Here is a 15,204-nt window from a genome sequence, read left to right as displayed (position 1 = left end):
TGAATTAACATGGTTTCAAATGTTGTTTGAATGAAGGTCTCGGCTGTGGAGGAATAAGAATCATACATTTGGTCGTTTGTTTTCTTGGGTTATTATAGGTGTCCTTTTCCATAACTACTGAATAATCTGAAGGTCTTTCCAGAGATACACAGTGTTTTCCAATTGAGGCAGTTCTTTTCAGAAATTTATGAGGAACAAACTGAGTTCTGTTCACTTTTATTAGGCAAGCAATTTACATTTTCTTATGAAAATGAAGTCTGCAAACAAGATTACTTTATTAAATCACCACCTTCTCAGCTGTTCTTCTCTGTGGTAAGTATTTGCTGTGATTTAACAAGCCTCCCACCAGCCTCATGAGCATTTTAAAAAATCCTTTCTTTTCCTCTGAGATTTAACTAAGACAAAATCTTTTTATTTTTCAGACCTCTTGGAAAAAGCGGTTTTTCATCCTGTCAAAGGCTGGGGAAAAGAGCTTTAGTCTTTCCTATTATAAAGACCATCATCATCGAGGTTCCATTGAAATTGATCAGTGTGTATCCAAGCAAGAAAACTTTTTTAACAACAAATACTATAAAGTCAAACAGTAACAAGTTGCATGCAAATTGAAATTTACATAATTGACCAAAGGAAACTGCTTCAAGCTTATTATAATATTTGTGACTGAATAGGAGCTAAAATAGTGAGCACTTTGAGTTAAAAGATAGTTGAATATTTGTTTCATATTGTATGTCATACTTGGTAAGTCTTTAATTAACAGGCATTCAGTTAAGGAGTTTGATTCACGTAATTTGTGGATGAGAGGGAGCAGATGAAATTGTCATTTTATAAAGTCAAGATAGAGTTTTAAAAAATATTTAGATCAGCTTTTTTTGGTCTTCTTTTTAATAAATTGTGCACCCCAAAATTGAAAAACATAATTTGTGGAATCAAGAATCCAATTAAAATAGAAATTTTTGAATCTTAGGCTAAACAAAATAATTTCAATTAACCAGATCAAAAAATCCAAACTTATCTTCTAAAATTATTGAACAATCTTAGAAACATGAATCCAGCACATCTAAAGTTTTACTCCATTTGAATCCAAATATAAAATATTAGTCAGTTTTCTATTTCTGTATTTACCTTGGTTTAATACTTTGTATCTATATCTAATAGAAATTCCAGTGTAGAAGTTGGCATAAGTAACCAGGAAAAGATGCAATCTGTGCAGAAGATGTTTAAATGCCACCCTGATGAGGTCATGTCCATCAGAACCACTAACAGGGAATACTTCCTCATCGGCCATGACAGGTGAGAGAAGTAAGACAATGCAGAATGTCTACCGCATGCAAAATAAAAACAAACCAAAAAAAAAAACATTTTATACCAATAAACATGTTCTGAACCCATGCTACAAACCTCAAATGCCATCTTGGCAATATTCGTTATTTGTTAAAATATCTTGAAAAGTTACTGAGCTAGTTTCCTAGGGCTGCCGTAACAAAGTACCTCATCCTGGGTAACTGTGAACAACAGAAATTTATTGTCTCACTGTTCCAGGGGCTAGGAGTCCTAAATCAAGGTATTGGTAGAGCCATGCTCTCTCTCTGAAGACTCCAGGGAAGGATCTGTTCCAGGGGCCTCTCCTAACTATTGGTAGTTCCCTTGGCTTGAGGCAACATAACTCCAGTCTTCACATGGTGTTCTCCCTGTGTGCATAGCTCTGTGTCCAAATTTCCCCTTTTTATAAGAACATCAGTAATATTGGATTAGGAGCCCCCTCTATTCCAGTATGACCTCATCTTGACCAATTACATCTGCAATGACCCTCTTTCCAAATAAGGTCACATTCTGAGGTACTGGGATATGGAACAGAAACACACAAATTCGGCGGGGAGGGTACATTTCAACCAATAACAGTCACCATCACACCAGAAGCATTCCATGTAAAAGAACCCAATACAAAAACATCTACACAAGCTACATATATTAGGGAGAAACTAGGCTTGCCCCCAAAGGAGTCTGCAGTTTTTAAGAGGGGCTTCTGGTCCTAGCAAAGTGCCTAGTGGACTCTTCATGGATGATTACCTGCTTGAGGGAGAGGCAAAGCTGGTGTGGGAGAGACTGTGCAGAGGAGGCGGACAGTGCCGAAGCCAACATACAAAAAACCCTGATCTGTTTCAGATTGACCAAAGCTTTCTTTTAAGTTGTCCTGTGAGTCCATAGAAAAGATGTGATTATACAAATTCATTCAAGCACATTCTTCATCAACACATGCACTCCCTAAGGGAAGGCCCACCTGCATAGTTACACAAAAATGGCACTGACAGGTTAGGGGGCTTGCTTGAGAACACAAAGGAAATCAGTGTCAAAGCCAAAAGCCCCAAACCCTGTGATTACTACTATTATTTTCTATTTTTCTTCCCTTTCTCTGAGCTTTCCTTGCAGAGGTGGCTGAGCATTAATTCTAGTGTGCAAACGTGGAGGTGGTGAGGCTATTTAAGCTACTTAGGAAAAATTCTTATTTCGCTGGTACCTGCTCTCACCATCGTTCTAACATTCATAAAAGAATCCTTCTCTGGTTCAAAAGGAGTACAGGCACTATTGTTGCCACATGCCAGCTGAAAGTTTATTCCTATCAACAGGGAGAAGATTAAAGACTGGGTCTCCTTCATGTCATCATTTCGCCAGGATATAAAAGCAACACAGCAGAACACAGAGGTGACTCCGTATCACTAATAAAATAACAGGGCACCTGAACACGACCCTCTTTCAATAGAAAACAATGGTAGCTTTCCTTTGCCTCCTTAGCAACTGGCTTTAATACAAGGAATAAATAAGTGAGAACATGTACATCCTTATTACTTTTTATGATTAACAATAGAAAAAAACTCTTTTATGTTTTGTGAGAGAGCTAAAATACAGACACTTCAGATTTTTATTATTGTGGTAGAGGGAAGAAAAGTTAACTGTGGCATTTTTAAGTAGTAGCTAGAATATAGTATTTTCCATCATTGTTATTCAAGGTGCATGACAAGCTCCCTTTTGAATGACTAAATCTAGGGCAGTTTCTAGAAAAATTTTACATGTACCTTGCATTTTTAATATAATATCTCTTTCATGTACGTGCTTAGTAGTTTTAAGTTTTAAATTTATTTCAAAAAGGCCTCTGCTAATGTTCCCAAGTCATTTCTCAGGGCAGATCTTTATAGATGGAACTTTGGTCCCTAGGTATCTTTTTTGACATGTTTTCTAGGTTGTCCCATGCTTACAGCAAAAGCCAAAGAGAAGGAGAAATCAAGGCATGCCTTCAAGTAGACTGAAGTGATTAGAGCAAAGGGAACTGGGGTGGAGGGTGTCAGAAAGAGACACAGTTGAGAAGACAGGTTGAGGCAAACGCTGGTCATCTCTGAGGGTCAGGCTAAATGTCCTCAAGGGTTTGGAAACAGGAGAGAGACAAGTTTGGCTCTTTTGTTGGTGAAATAATGCTGGCAGGCCAGTGGCATGAATGTTAGATCACTGTGGGGAAAGACAGGAGGCAAGGAGCCCAGCAGAGAGGCTGCTGTTTCATTCCAGAGATCAACTGTGCCCTGACTGATTCCTTTTTTTGTGAGCAGGAGGAACTCTCATTGGGTAATAAAAGAAGCCTCTTCTACCCCAGCCCTCTCCTTGGCCCTTCCAGCACACAGGAGGCTGTTGGCTCCAGCTCACCAAGAAATGGTCTCCCAGACAAGGTAATGGGGCTCACTTCTTTCTCAGGACACCACACCTGGGAGTCAGCTAATGCTTAAAAATCCTACCAATTAGCAATTGAATTTAACCATGCCCACCTTCCTCAAAGCCCGATGCACTATAAGAATGATTCTTAGCCCTGATGTTTATCCCACACCACAGATGAGCCTCACTCAGGGCTTGCCCTGAATACCTCTCAGTGTATTCATTCATTTTGGATGCTCTTGATATGCTTTGGGTATGCTAGGGTAAGACCCCTTTGCTAAACCAAAACCTAGCTGGCAACTTGCTTCCTTTCTTTCACACAGAGGGCACAGAGCCCTCTGCCAAAAGATTTCCCAGACACTACCTGATTTCTGCCCATTCTGTCTGTACTCCTCAGGCAAAGGCTGAGTTTCTTGTTAATTTCTTCCCTTTACCCTGATCAATCTCGCTTCTCATTCATTATAGCTGTCTATCACTTCATCCTCATTTCTAATGAAATCCATTTGAAGACATAAAATATAATGTACCTGCCTCTTGAAAGCGACTTGTAATTGGACTTTCAGCTTTCTTGGATTTGCAGTGTTCCCAACTTGGGATATTAGTCATAAACATGCTGAGTGGTTTTGTTCTCTGGCACGGACACTATTTTGTCTCTTAGAGACTTATCCATTGACTTTGCCCTGTCCATGTATACCAAGCACATCTAATGAGTTCTAGTCCCTTATTTTATCTAGTTGGTAGCTCTCCAACTATTTTGAAAGCTTTTTGTAGCATATCAAATTCACCATGCCAAATACCTCACCTCAGTTCTTCATTCAGTGAGTAGAAACGGTGGTATGCAGCAGTTAGGAAGCTTCACCCTTTTCTGTAAGTGGCTCTTGCTTTTCACTCATGATATCTCCTTCCCCCTAGAGATAACATTATTGGTCATTTTGTCTTTTCACACTATAGATCCAGTGATTTTTAAACCAGCTCGAGTTGACAGTACCATTTGCCTTGCTGGGTGGTGGTGGTGTTTTTGGCTAAATTAAGCGGGCTTCCTTTACCTCCAACTCAGCATGATCTGGCTCCATGAGCTTGGAGCTTAAAACATGGACAGAACTTAAACATACCTATATTTTATAACTTGACTTTTTTTTCTAGAGAACATTCAGGGTCTTTCCAAACCCCCTGCTCTGAGGCATTGTTCTTGGAATTTTTCTGCCATGCAAAGAAGCTACTTTAGTAGAATATTGTGTATCTATGGGGAAGGGGAGGCAATAGTGCTTGAATCTAGATCACCTGGAAACCTATAATTCATACTATCACATGATCAACACAACCAAATTCCATTGCTATGGAAACAATAGAAGTGTGTGAACAGAACACAAAAGAAAAATATGGAGCAGGAATAGGAAAGGTGCAACGCCTTGATTCTGGGTTAATTACATTCTTAAATGGCACTGGATGATTACAGGAAAAAGATGAGGGTGGCAACTCCAGAGCTTAGTGACTTAGAATACTACCCACAGGGCTGGTCACAGTGGCTCACGCCTGTAATCTCAGCACTTTGGGAAGCCGAGGCAGGCGGATCACAAGGTCAGGAGTTTGAGACCAGCCTGGCCAATATGGTGAAACCCCATCTCTACTAAAAAATATACAAAAATTAGCTAAGCATGGTGGTGTGCACCTGTATTCCCAGCTACTCAGGAGGCTGAGGCAGGAGAATCACTTGAACCCAGGAGGTGGAGGTTGCAGTGAGCCAAGATCACACCACTGCACTCCAGCCTGGAGGACAGAGTGAGACTCCGTCTCAAAAAAAAAAAAAAAAAAAAGAATACCACCCACAGGAGAAAACCACTTGTTCTGAGTGACTGTTCCAAATGGTAGAGAAAAAAAGCCTGAGTGATGTGCTTATATGTTTTCACCCTCAGTGGCGACTCAGACTCAAGAGGTAAGTTCAAGTTGTGTGAGCTTCTGGATGTAATCTTGGAAGACCCTCTTGTCTTTTTTAACCCAACTAATTTATTATGGCTTTTCCAGAATGCATGTGATTTAATTCTATCTCTTGCAAAGAAAAAGCAAAGCATTTTTATCTCTTTTCTTCAGCATTTAATGGAACAAAGTTCTCCAGGATTTAGGCAAGCTCATCTACAAGATTTATCAGAAACCACTCAAGATGTGAAGGAAGAGAATCATTATCTCACTCCTCGAAGTGTTCTTTTAGAGGTAACCCCTTCTTGTCCATTCATCATTTGTTTCTTTAACAAATATTTACCCTGCCATGCACTTTTCGTGCAATATTAGGCTATGGTCAGTGGGAACACAGAAGTAAATCAAATACAGATGACGTGCTCATGGCGCTGACACTTGACTAGGAGACAGCTGTAATACAAGACAGAAGGGTTCTATGCTGAAGGGAGATGCTTATAAAATACCAGGGGTGCATGAGCAATGGGAGGAGGAGATGACTTTCAAACAAAAGATCAGGAAGATTTCAGGGATGAGATGGACATTAGACCATACATGATGAGTAAAATTTGGATGTGGGGGATTGCCTTGAGGAGTCTTTCTGCATTCTTAGCAGAAAGAATAATGTGAGCCAAGGTCCTTGGGTGATCAGTTGTGTGCTGTGTATCAATCAGTCTATTGATCAGTAGGAAGCCCTTACTGAATGACTTCTGAGCAGTAGTCACTGTACTGTACTGGGCATGGTGGCTAAAGTAATGAGCCTGACATCAACCTGCTGTCAGAGTGCATAGTCTTGTCAATTACCACAGGATAATGCTGCACAAAAGACATGGTCCGTATGCTCCGGAAGCAATAGAAAAAGCACAGATTTTCTCTATCAGAGTCAAGGAAGGTTTCTGGGATGAACTGCCATTTGATACACATATGGGGAATAGTTCAGTGAGGCTGCAACCTAGAGTGCGTGAAAGGCATAGTGGGAGATAAACAGAAGAAAAGAGCCAGCCCATGATGGGTCCTGAATGCCAAGTTGACTTCATTCCGTAGACAGCATAGGGGAAGGGATGGCTTCTGAGTTGGGAAGTGTCAAAACCTGAATTATCCTCCATTAGTATTAACTGAGCAGCTATATCTGCCATGGACTATAGAGAGAAGAGAATGGAAGTGAGAGATAGGAAGACAGAATGGAGGGTGGGAATGCTGTGTCATTTCCCAAACTGGGGGTTTTCCGTAAGATGGTGATGTATGTTTATATAAAAGAAACATTCTGGGGTCAAATAAGTTCCGGAAACACCCAGTTAAAATAAGTTAAACAAGCTTCTTAGCAGAATTCTCAGAGCATTTAGTATGCAGTGGTGCATTGTAAATAGTCAAGCCAGATACAACACATGGCATTTCCCAAGCTCCTTTGAGCACAGAGTTCTTCTTTCACCAAAATATTTTCATATTTGTGTTTCCTGGGATGCAGTCTTTTATGATAGTCCAGCCAACCAATCAGATGTGTACTGAGCATCAGTTATAGGCCTGGCCTTTGCCAGGTACTTTATGATAAGTAAAGTCTAGTAAAGCAGACAAAACTAAGCTAAAAAGACCAAAAATAAATAAATAAATAAATAAATAAATAAGCAAAAAACTATGCAATGGAAATTGAGAGAAAGGAGAGCTCTGCCGTAGCTGAGGTGATCAGAGGGGGCTGTGGGACTTCAGCCAGGCCTGAACATGATTTCAGTAGGCCGAAAGGAAAGATGGCACTCGAGGTGAAGAAGACAGCATGAACATGGCGATGGAACAGCACCATTTGCAGGGGGCCAATGGGAAGACTGGCTTGACTGGAAGGAAGGTTTCCATCATGGGTTAACAGTGAACTTAGGTAGGCCATAGGGTTTTTGAGCAATCATTGCCACAAGTGACTCTCTTTGTTCTAAGAGGTCTATTGAGAGCTTCCTAAGGGCAATATTTTTCTAGAACATTGTAGCATCCCTGAAGCCACTTGGGCTGCCTGTGAGCATAGTAACCTGAGACCAGCTTCACACTGGGTCAAAGTCTTTGTCCCAGCCAAGTTCCATGATCCTATAGTAGAACTGATTGGGGAAATGCTTTCATGTCATTAAGTGCCTAATGGTGAAACAGAAAGATAAATAGCAATTTAGTTCAATAGAAATAACACTTGTATCAGGAGCATGAGGTATCCAGGAGAAGAAAATTGACTTTGAGTCCTCCAGAAGCTTTGCTGGTTCAGTCTCACAGAGGTAAGGTTGGTTGATATTTCTCAAATGAGAACCACGTTCATCCACTGGAAACTGTACCTCTATGTTAGAGCCCAGAGCTGTTAATACTAGAAATAAGAAGGTACCTGACTTATCGGTAAACTGGGATTCTTACGTCCATTCCTCTTATCTACAGTTGGATAATATCATTGCTTCCAGTGATTCTGGTGAATCCATTGAAACTGATGGTCCAGACCAGGTCTCTGGAAGAATCGAGTGTCATTATGAGCCAATGGAATCCTAGTAAGTCAAAGTGCCGTTTAAAAATTTGATGTTTGCTCATCTGCTGTTACGGAACAATGATTGTCAGTTCATTTCAACAGTTGATAAACTGATGCCAAACATTACCACAGACCAGGTTCCACATATTATTCAGTCATCTCAACACACAAAGGGAGTCATGTCCCTACCCACAGAAAACCACCGATGACATCCTCAGGACCTTTTCTGTCTCCTGAGGAAGTTATCTTCTACTTTGCATTATGTTTCTCACACTCTCACTTCTGTCCTCCAAACACTGTAAAGGGTAATTTTTATTCCATATCTATTTTTAGAAGGAAAGTTTGTTGGATTTGATTCTAGCTGGGACTGTGATTCTGACAGTTGGACATACTTCAAGACCTTGCTAGTCTTCACATGGCTGTTAGCTACTTCAATCTGACACACACAGGGGAACACTGTAAAAACACATGCTAAAATAGGCCTTGTTTTAACTTCTTATACTCTAGTTTTTTCAAAGAGATGTCCCATGAGTCTGTGGATAGCAGCAAAGAGGAACCCCAGACCCTTCCAGAGACCCAGGATGGGGGCCTCCACCTGCAAGAACAAGGCTCAGGAATTGATTGGTGTCTTTCCCCTGCCGATACGGAAGCACAGACCACAAATGACCAAAAGGGGTCGTCCTCACTAACTGTTGTGCAATTGTCTATATTAATCAAGTAAAACCCTAATTTCTAAAACTTTATGGGCCCTAAGAGCAAGGCAGTCTCCCTCCCACTTTTTTACTTAGAATTTAAATTTTAAAGCTGTTGCTAAAAATCTCCAAGTCAGCCAAAAACTTGACCATCTTCTCCCTGTCATTGATGTTGTGGCCAAGGAGAGGGGATGACAGAGCTGAAGTAAAGCAGTTCCCGGGTCTGGGGGTGGCATTTTCAGCTATTTTTAAAAATTCCCCCTTGGCTACTCTTTCAGGTCCCAGGACTCGGGATCCACACCAATCTGAGTAGCATGTCACTCAGTTTTCCCATGAGTGTAATTATGGGCATGCAAGTTGCCTGAGGCTTATTTATAGACCAGGAGGGGGTTATTTAGGTTTTAAGTGATACCAAGAGCATTTGGTACGATTGATGTAATTTTAACTCCTTTCCATGCCTTCTTCTACGGAATCATTTCTAGCAGAGAAATATGTAGACTGGCCTGATGTGGACAGTTATATAACCAATTTAGTCCACTTTTCCCTCCGTTCCCATAGCCTACCATCCACTACCACATCCCAAGAGGATTTTTCAGTAACTTAAATTTATATTATTCTCCAAATGTTTTGGACAACCTTTACCTGGATAATATCATCTCAGAAATAGAGGCCAAAAGTCTACTCAGAAAGTACAGCTTTGAGAGCCAGGGCCAGTTGCCTGATGTGACTTTTACAAATATCTTGTTCATAGTAATATCCCTGATGAAAGCCAAGTGGAGAAACTGAACATTTTCCTTTCTCCTCCTGATGTCATCAACTATCTTGCTCTCACAGAAGCCGCAGGACGGATATGGTAGGTTGGAGATTTGACTGTTGTGGATTATAAATGGGGCTGGAAGCTTTGAAGACAACAATTACATCTTGAAATAGTGTATTTGGCAACACTGACTAGGGTTGGGGCGGGGGAGCTTGGACTGTTGTCTCGCTGTTGTTACAAAAATGTCTTTGATTGAGGCAGAAATCAGGGTCTTGTTGTGCAGGAAAGTCAGCTGGGAGGTGAAGTGGGGAATAACAGGACCCAAAAGTTCAGGAAGCAGCCATTTGTGACTCCTCGAAGGGAGGAAGAATGGGCGGGGATACAGATGGCCCAAGGACATCATTTCCAATCACTGTACAATGAGTATTTGATGAATGAGTGAAATTAGTGAAGTCAACAAGAATCAGAGGTCTAAAAGAAGAAAGCATATCAGCTTCTAAGACTTCCAGATACAAGGTTAAAAAAAAACAAAAAACAAAAACTGCTAGTCATGGACACAGACACAAAAGACTGAGTGGCAGAGAATGTTCTTAAAGCAATCACTGTCTATTTGATATGGCATTTTTTTAAAAGACTAATTTATTTTGATGGAAGATTTCACCTTCATAAGGGAAGAAAGCTCTTTAATGTAAACACTACACATTAGTTGTCTTACAAGTTCTAAGAAGGGAGGAACCACATCTTCCATTTTTTTTAAACAGTCCACCATCTAAGGCTCAATACACACTTGACTGAAACTGTGGACTCCTCCATAACTGAGCTGCTTCATTCCTTAATTCACTTATTTGTTCATTAGATATTCATTGTGTAATCATTACACCCTCACTTCCAACAAACGCTGAGCACTCTTTCTTTACTTGGAACCATGGGGTTTAAAAAATTAAAAAACAAAACAAACAAAAAGGTGACATCATACTTCTGGGGTCATGTAACCTGGTAAAAAAAGACAGCCACACAAACAAGTAAATGTAAAACGCATTTTATTTAAAAATGTAACAAATCAGGTACTCAAACAATGTAATAGAAGTCCAGGGGTAGGGGAGAGAAATTATAGCAGAGGAATGGGATGTAGGATTTCATGGGCCTTTGTAAGGGCGCTATAATTTGAGCTGGGCTTTGGAGGAAGGATTAGGCTCCTATTGCAGTGACAGAGGAAACAATATTCTAAAAAGAAGGAGATAGTCTACTTCAGAGGTGGTGCCACGTGACCTAGAATCAGGAGACCCTGTAGACTCCATGCGTGCCCTGCCTTCCTGGCCAGCTGAGCCTCACACTGGTGTCGGATGTTGTATTCCCACTGCAGTGTGTCCCAGTGGGAAGGCCCCCCACGTCTGGGATGCATATTTTGCCACGGAGATCATCTGTTGGCAGTGAATGGCCTGAAGCCCCAGAGCCTGGAGGAGGTCTCCTTGTTTCTCACCCGGTCCATCCAGAAGGAGGTGAGTCATACTGACCAGCCCTGAACAGGGCAAATCAGTACCCAGAAGGAAAAAGATCAAGGTCTTAGATGGAGTCTGAGAAGTACCCTGAATACAAATAAGGCTCATTCTTCCACTACCAAGTGCAAATAACAGAATGTTCTTTCAGGACTCTCTCAGGATTCTTTCATATCAAGTAGCATTTGGAGAAGGCACTGGGCTAAGAGACAGAGCACCTGGGTTCAGGACCTCAGATCGGCATGATGTAGCAAAAAGAGCTTGAATGGAATCAGACTGGTGCAGGGATTTCAAAACAGCTTCTTCAACCAATTTGTGCCTCAGTTTTCTTTTCTGTAAAATTATGACTAATGATGGTGCTGGTTGTTGGATAATTAAATGAGGTAATATGTGTAACGTGCTTACAAAGGTGACTGGCACATATTAGGTGCTCCATAAAGCTGCTAGTTACTTTTACTTCTACTACAACTGATCATGCAATGTTATTCAAGCCCATTTTTTAAAGCCTCAGTTTCCTCATCTCAGAAATCGTTACAGCCCTAACTTCCTCATAGAATATTACAAGAATTAAACATAATATGTGGTGCCGGGTACGGTGGCTCACACCTGTAATCCCGGCACTTCGGAAGGCCAAGGCAGGAGGATCAATTGAGCCCAGGAATTCAAGGTTACAGTGTGCTATGATTGCACCACTGCACTCCAGCCTGGAAGACAGAGCGAGACCCTGTCTCAAAAGAAAAACAACAACAGACCTCCCCTAATAATATATGAGTATGCACTAAGTATGTTGTTTTCTCAAGGACCAGCTGTTGTCCTGCATTATCACTGCAGTCTTCATGGGTTAATTTGTTCCCTGGTCTACTTTTCTTTCTAACTAGCCCTGTGACCTTAGGAAATTCACTGCCTTCTCTGGGCTTCAGCTTATTCTCACTAAAGTGAGAGGTTGTTTTTCAAACTGTGCTTCTTGCATCCCCAGGACGGAGGTGAAAGGAGAGGAGAGGAAGGAGAGAGTATGCTGGGTCTTCAACTGGAGAAGCTTACATTTATCTTTTATCTTTTATGAAAAAAGATTAGTCCAAAATACTGGACTTTCCTGTTAGCTTTCCTTAAGAAACAGTTCTTTGGCTTCAAATTTCTGAAAACCATTGTATTAGATGATTTCCAAATTTCTTCCAGCTCTGGGAATTTTGTGATTGTGTAGCGTATCTATATTAAGAACGTGTCTTACCTCTTCTGCACTACGAAATAATCCTGTTGGTCACACAAATTGTGCCATCCCTGTTACTCATTACCCTAAATGAGTAATCCCAGTGAGGACAAGTGAGTGAGTTGTCTAAGATACATAACTAGTTAGTAGCAGAGCAAGTACACATCATTCACCTTTTTTTTTTTTTTTTTTTTTTTTGAGACGGAGTCTTGCTCTGTCGCCCAGGCTGGAGTGCAGTGGCACAAACTCGGCTCACTGCAAGCTCCACCTCCTGGGTTCACACCATTCTCCTGCCTCAGCCTCCCGAGTAGCTGGGACTACAGGCGCCCGCCACCACGCCTGGCTAATTTTTTGTATTTTTAGTAGAGATGGGGTTTCACCGTGGTCTCGATCTCCTGACCTCGTGATCCGCCCATCTCAGCCTCCCAAAGTGTTGGGATTACAGGTGAAAGCCACCGTGCCCGGCCCATTCACTTTCTATTTATTGAGCATCTACTGGGTGCTGTATACTGTGCTAAATTCAAGAGCTACAAAAATGGCCTCAGCCTGAGCTTAAGAAGCTCACAGATTAGTGGATGAAGCAGGCATGTTATGTGCTACTTGCAATACAGCGTGTGCCCTGAGATATGAACACAGGGCCATAGGATCACAGAGGTAGAATGGAGTAAATCTACATGAAGGAGGCCAGGATGGTGTCTCAAAGAAAGTGGTGTTTGGCTTGGGTTTTGAAGACTGGATAGGAGATTGCATGGTGGAAAAGAAGAAGATTTCAGGGCCCCAGTCCAAAAATCTGGTAACTATAGTACATTTTCTCTGCCAAAGATCCACACTGGGCTGCGTGTGGTGGCTCACACCTGTAACCCCAGGCCTTTGGGAGGCTGAGGTGGGCGGATCATGAGGTCAGGAATTCGAGACCAGCCTGGCCAATATAGTGAAACCCCGTCTGTACTAAAAATACAAAAAAATTAGCTGGGCACGGTGGTGGGTGCCTGTTATCCCAGCTACTGGGGAGGCTGAGGCAGGAGAATCGCTTTAACCCAGAAGGTGGAGGTTGCAGTGAGCTGAGATTGCACCATTGCACTCCAGCCCTGGCAACAGTGTGAGACTCTGTCTCACAAAAAAAAAAAAAAAAAAAGGATCCACATACACTGGGGCCAAGTGGTCAATATAAGCTTCTGAACTCTTCTGAAAGTTACCAAACACTACTCTGACCCAAAGATCCAGGCATTAATTCAGAAGCCAAGAAAGGGGTTTTTGCCTGTGAGCAGATCCAGGAACTGTACCTGGGTGTTGCTGACTGCAGTTTATCCTGACTGTCTTTCTAGACTGTGGAGTCATTGCATTTCTCTTGTGCTCATTCTGCCTTCCCTTTCTAATTGATAACAGCCCCTACATGCTACTGAGAAATATGCAGTATTCATCTTCATGATTATCTGGAAGATAGAAAATTCCCTTACTTTCCCACTGCCACCATTCCTGATTTCTTTCTTTGTGTTGATGTGTATCCACTGCTCTTTTAAAATTCAAAAACATAGTCCCCGAAAGAAAAAAGAATATTGGAAAAGGGAGATGTGGAACCAAAGGAAGAACAGCCATTGGCCCTTGATGTTTTAAAGTGCCTGAGCCAATCCCATTTACTCTCCTTCCTGTTATGCTACAGATGAGGGAATTGGAGGTTGGGGTGGGGATAGGGCAGGGATTGGGAGGGGAGAGAACTGAGATTTTCAAAGGAAGGGGAGAAGGTTTGTGCAGGGGAAGGACATGACAGGTTGCAGGAGAAACTGATCAAGTTTAAATTTCCTTCCAATCTTGTCTGGGGGAGGCCTGTCTGGTGGTTTCATTTTGATTCACTTGTTTCAAGAGGCCTTTTTAATTCTTGGTGCAATTGGACCCCTTAGAGCACCATCAGTGCTACCTGGATCCTTCCTTAAAAGCTCAGGCCCATGGATGCCAGAAAATAAAAATCCACCTTCCACCTAACTAGCCAAGTAAGTCACCCCTGTCTTCTTCTGGCCCAGATATTACAGTTCACTACAGGACTTTCTTCAAAACCAGCTCCCAAGGGTATGAATGAGGACAGATTGGGAAGCAACAGTCTTAAAGATAATCTTCAGCCATTTAACTTTCTTCTTTCTTGTGTTTTAGAAATTAAAGCTTACCATCGGCAGGATACCAAATTCAGAGACATTCCATGCCGCATCCTGTACGTGTCCCTCAAAATGCCAAGGTGCTGCACCTTCTCAGCTGGATAAGCCTGGACTGGACAGGGCTCCCAAGAGGAGTCCGGCCATTAAAAAGAGCCAGCAGAAAGGAGCCAGGGAGTAACGCACCCCAGACCCATGGCAGCAGAACCAGGATGGAGCTGGGACTGTCCAGCTCTGCCCCCTGCTGCTGCCATGTGATAGGAGACAGTCGGCACGCCCCTCTGAATTTCTGTATCTGCATCTTAACAATGGGGATGACTATCCCCTCTCTGGCTATTGCATCAGAGATGTTAAGAGGGTCATGTGGCATGATTGGAGAACCTGGGGGAAATGGAAGGCATTATTATCTCAGCTATTGTCCCAAACACCACAGACACAGATTGGGTCAGTCCCTCATGTAATACATGCTGTGTACTGTGAGAATGTGGTCCACACAATTCCTTCTTTGTTAAGGGACATACAGTTGCAAATACTCACTGCAAGAAGGCAAGATTCCCAAGGGAGATGTGATACCTGATCAGGCTTCCCAGACACCTCCTTCCCAACACCTCCTTCCCAGACACCTCCTTCCCAACATTTCCTTCCCCAACACCTCCTTCCCAAACAAACACCTCCTTCCCAACACCTCCTTCCCAGACACCTCCTTCCCAACATTTCCTTCCCCAACACCTCCTTCTCCAACACCTCCTTCCCAAACCACTCCTTCCCAACACCTCC

General features: G+C 42.1%; 1 protein-coding gene across 1 annotated transcript in view; it reads left to right on the top strand.

The window, feature by feature from the left end:
* The window catches only part of PLEKHS1 (pleckstrin homology domain containing S1), a 28,114-nt gene extending 13,307 nt beyond the window's left edge, over positions 1–14,807 (top strand). Inside the window, exons 3-13 of the mRNA XM_003255489.3 lie at positions 224–312; positions 423–529; positions 1,156–1,290; positions 2,625–2,700; positions 3,597–3,713; positions 5,785–5,904; positions 8,047–8,153; positions 8,639–8,806; positions 9,575–9,676; positions 10,944–11,079; positions 14,429–14,807. Of these exons, the coding sequence (XP_003255537.1) occupies positions 1,196–1,290; positions 2,625–2,700; positions 3,597–3,713; positions 5,785–5,904; positions 8,047–8,153; positions 8,639–8,806; positions 9,575–9,676; positions 10,944–11,079; positions 14,429–14,608 (1,101 nt within the window). The 5' untranslated portion in view covers positions 224–312; positions 423–529; positions 1,156–1,195 and the 3' untranslated portion in view covers positions 14,609–14,807. The remainder of the gene's footprint in view (positions 1–223; positions 313–422; positions 530–1,155; positions 1,291–2,624; positions 2,701–3,596; positions 3,714–5,784; positions 5,905–8,046; positions 8,154–8,638; positions 8,807–9,574; positions 9,677–10,943; positions 11,080–14,428) is intronic.
* The last annotated feature ends 397 nt before the right edge of the window (positions 14,808–15,204 follow it).

Source organism: Nomascus leucogenys, chromosome 3, assembly GCF_006542625.1.
Source record: "Nomascus leucogenys isolate Asia chromosome 3, Asia_NLE_v1, whole genome shotgun sequence".
Taxonomy (NCBI): Eukaryota; Metazoa; Chordata; class Mammalia; order Primates; family Hylobatidae; genus Nomascus; species Nomascus leucogenys.
The sequence above is the reverse complement of the archived record's forward strand: the minus strand, read 5'-3'. Positions and strand labels throughout refer to the sequence as shown.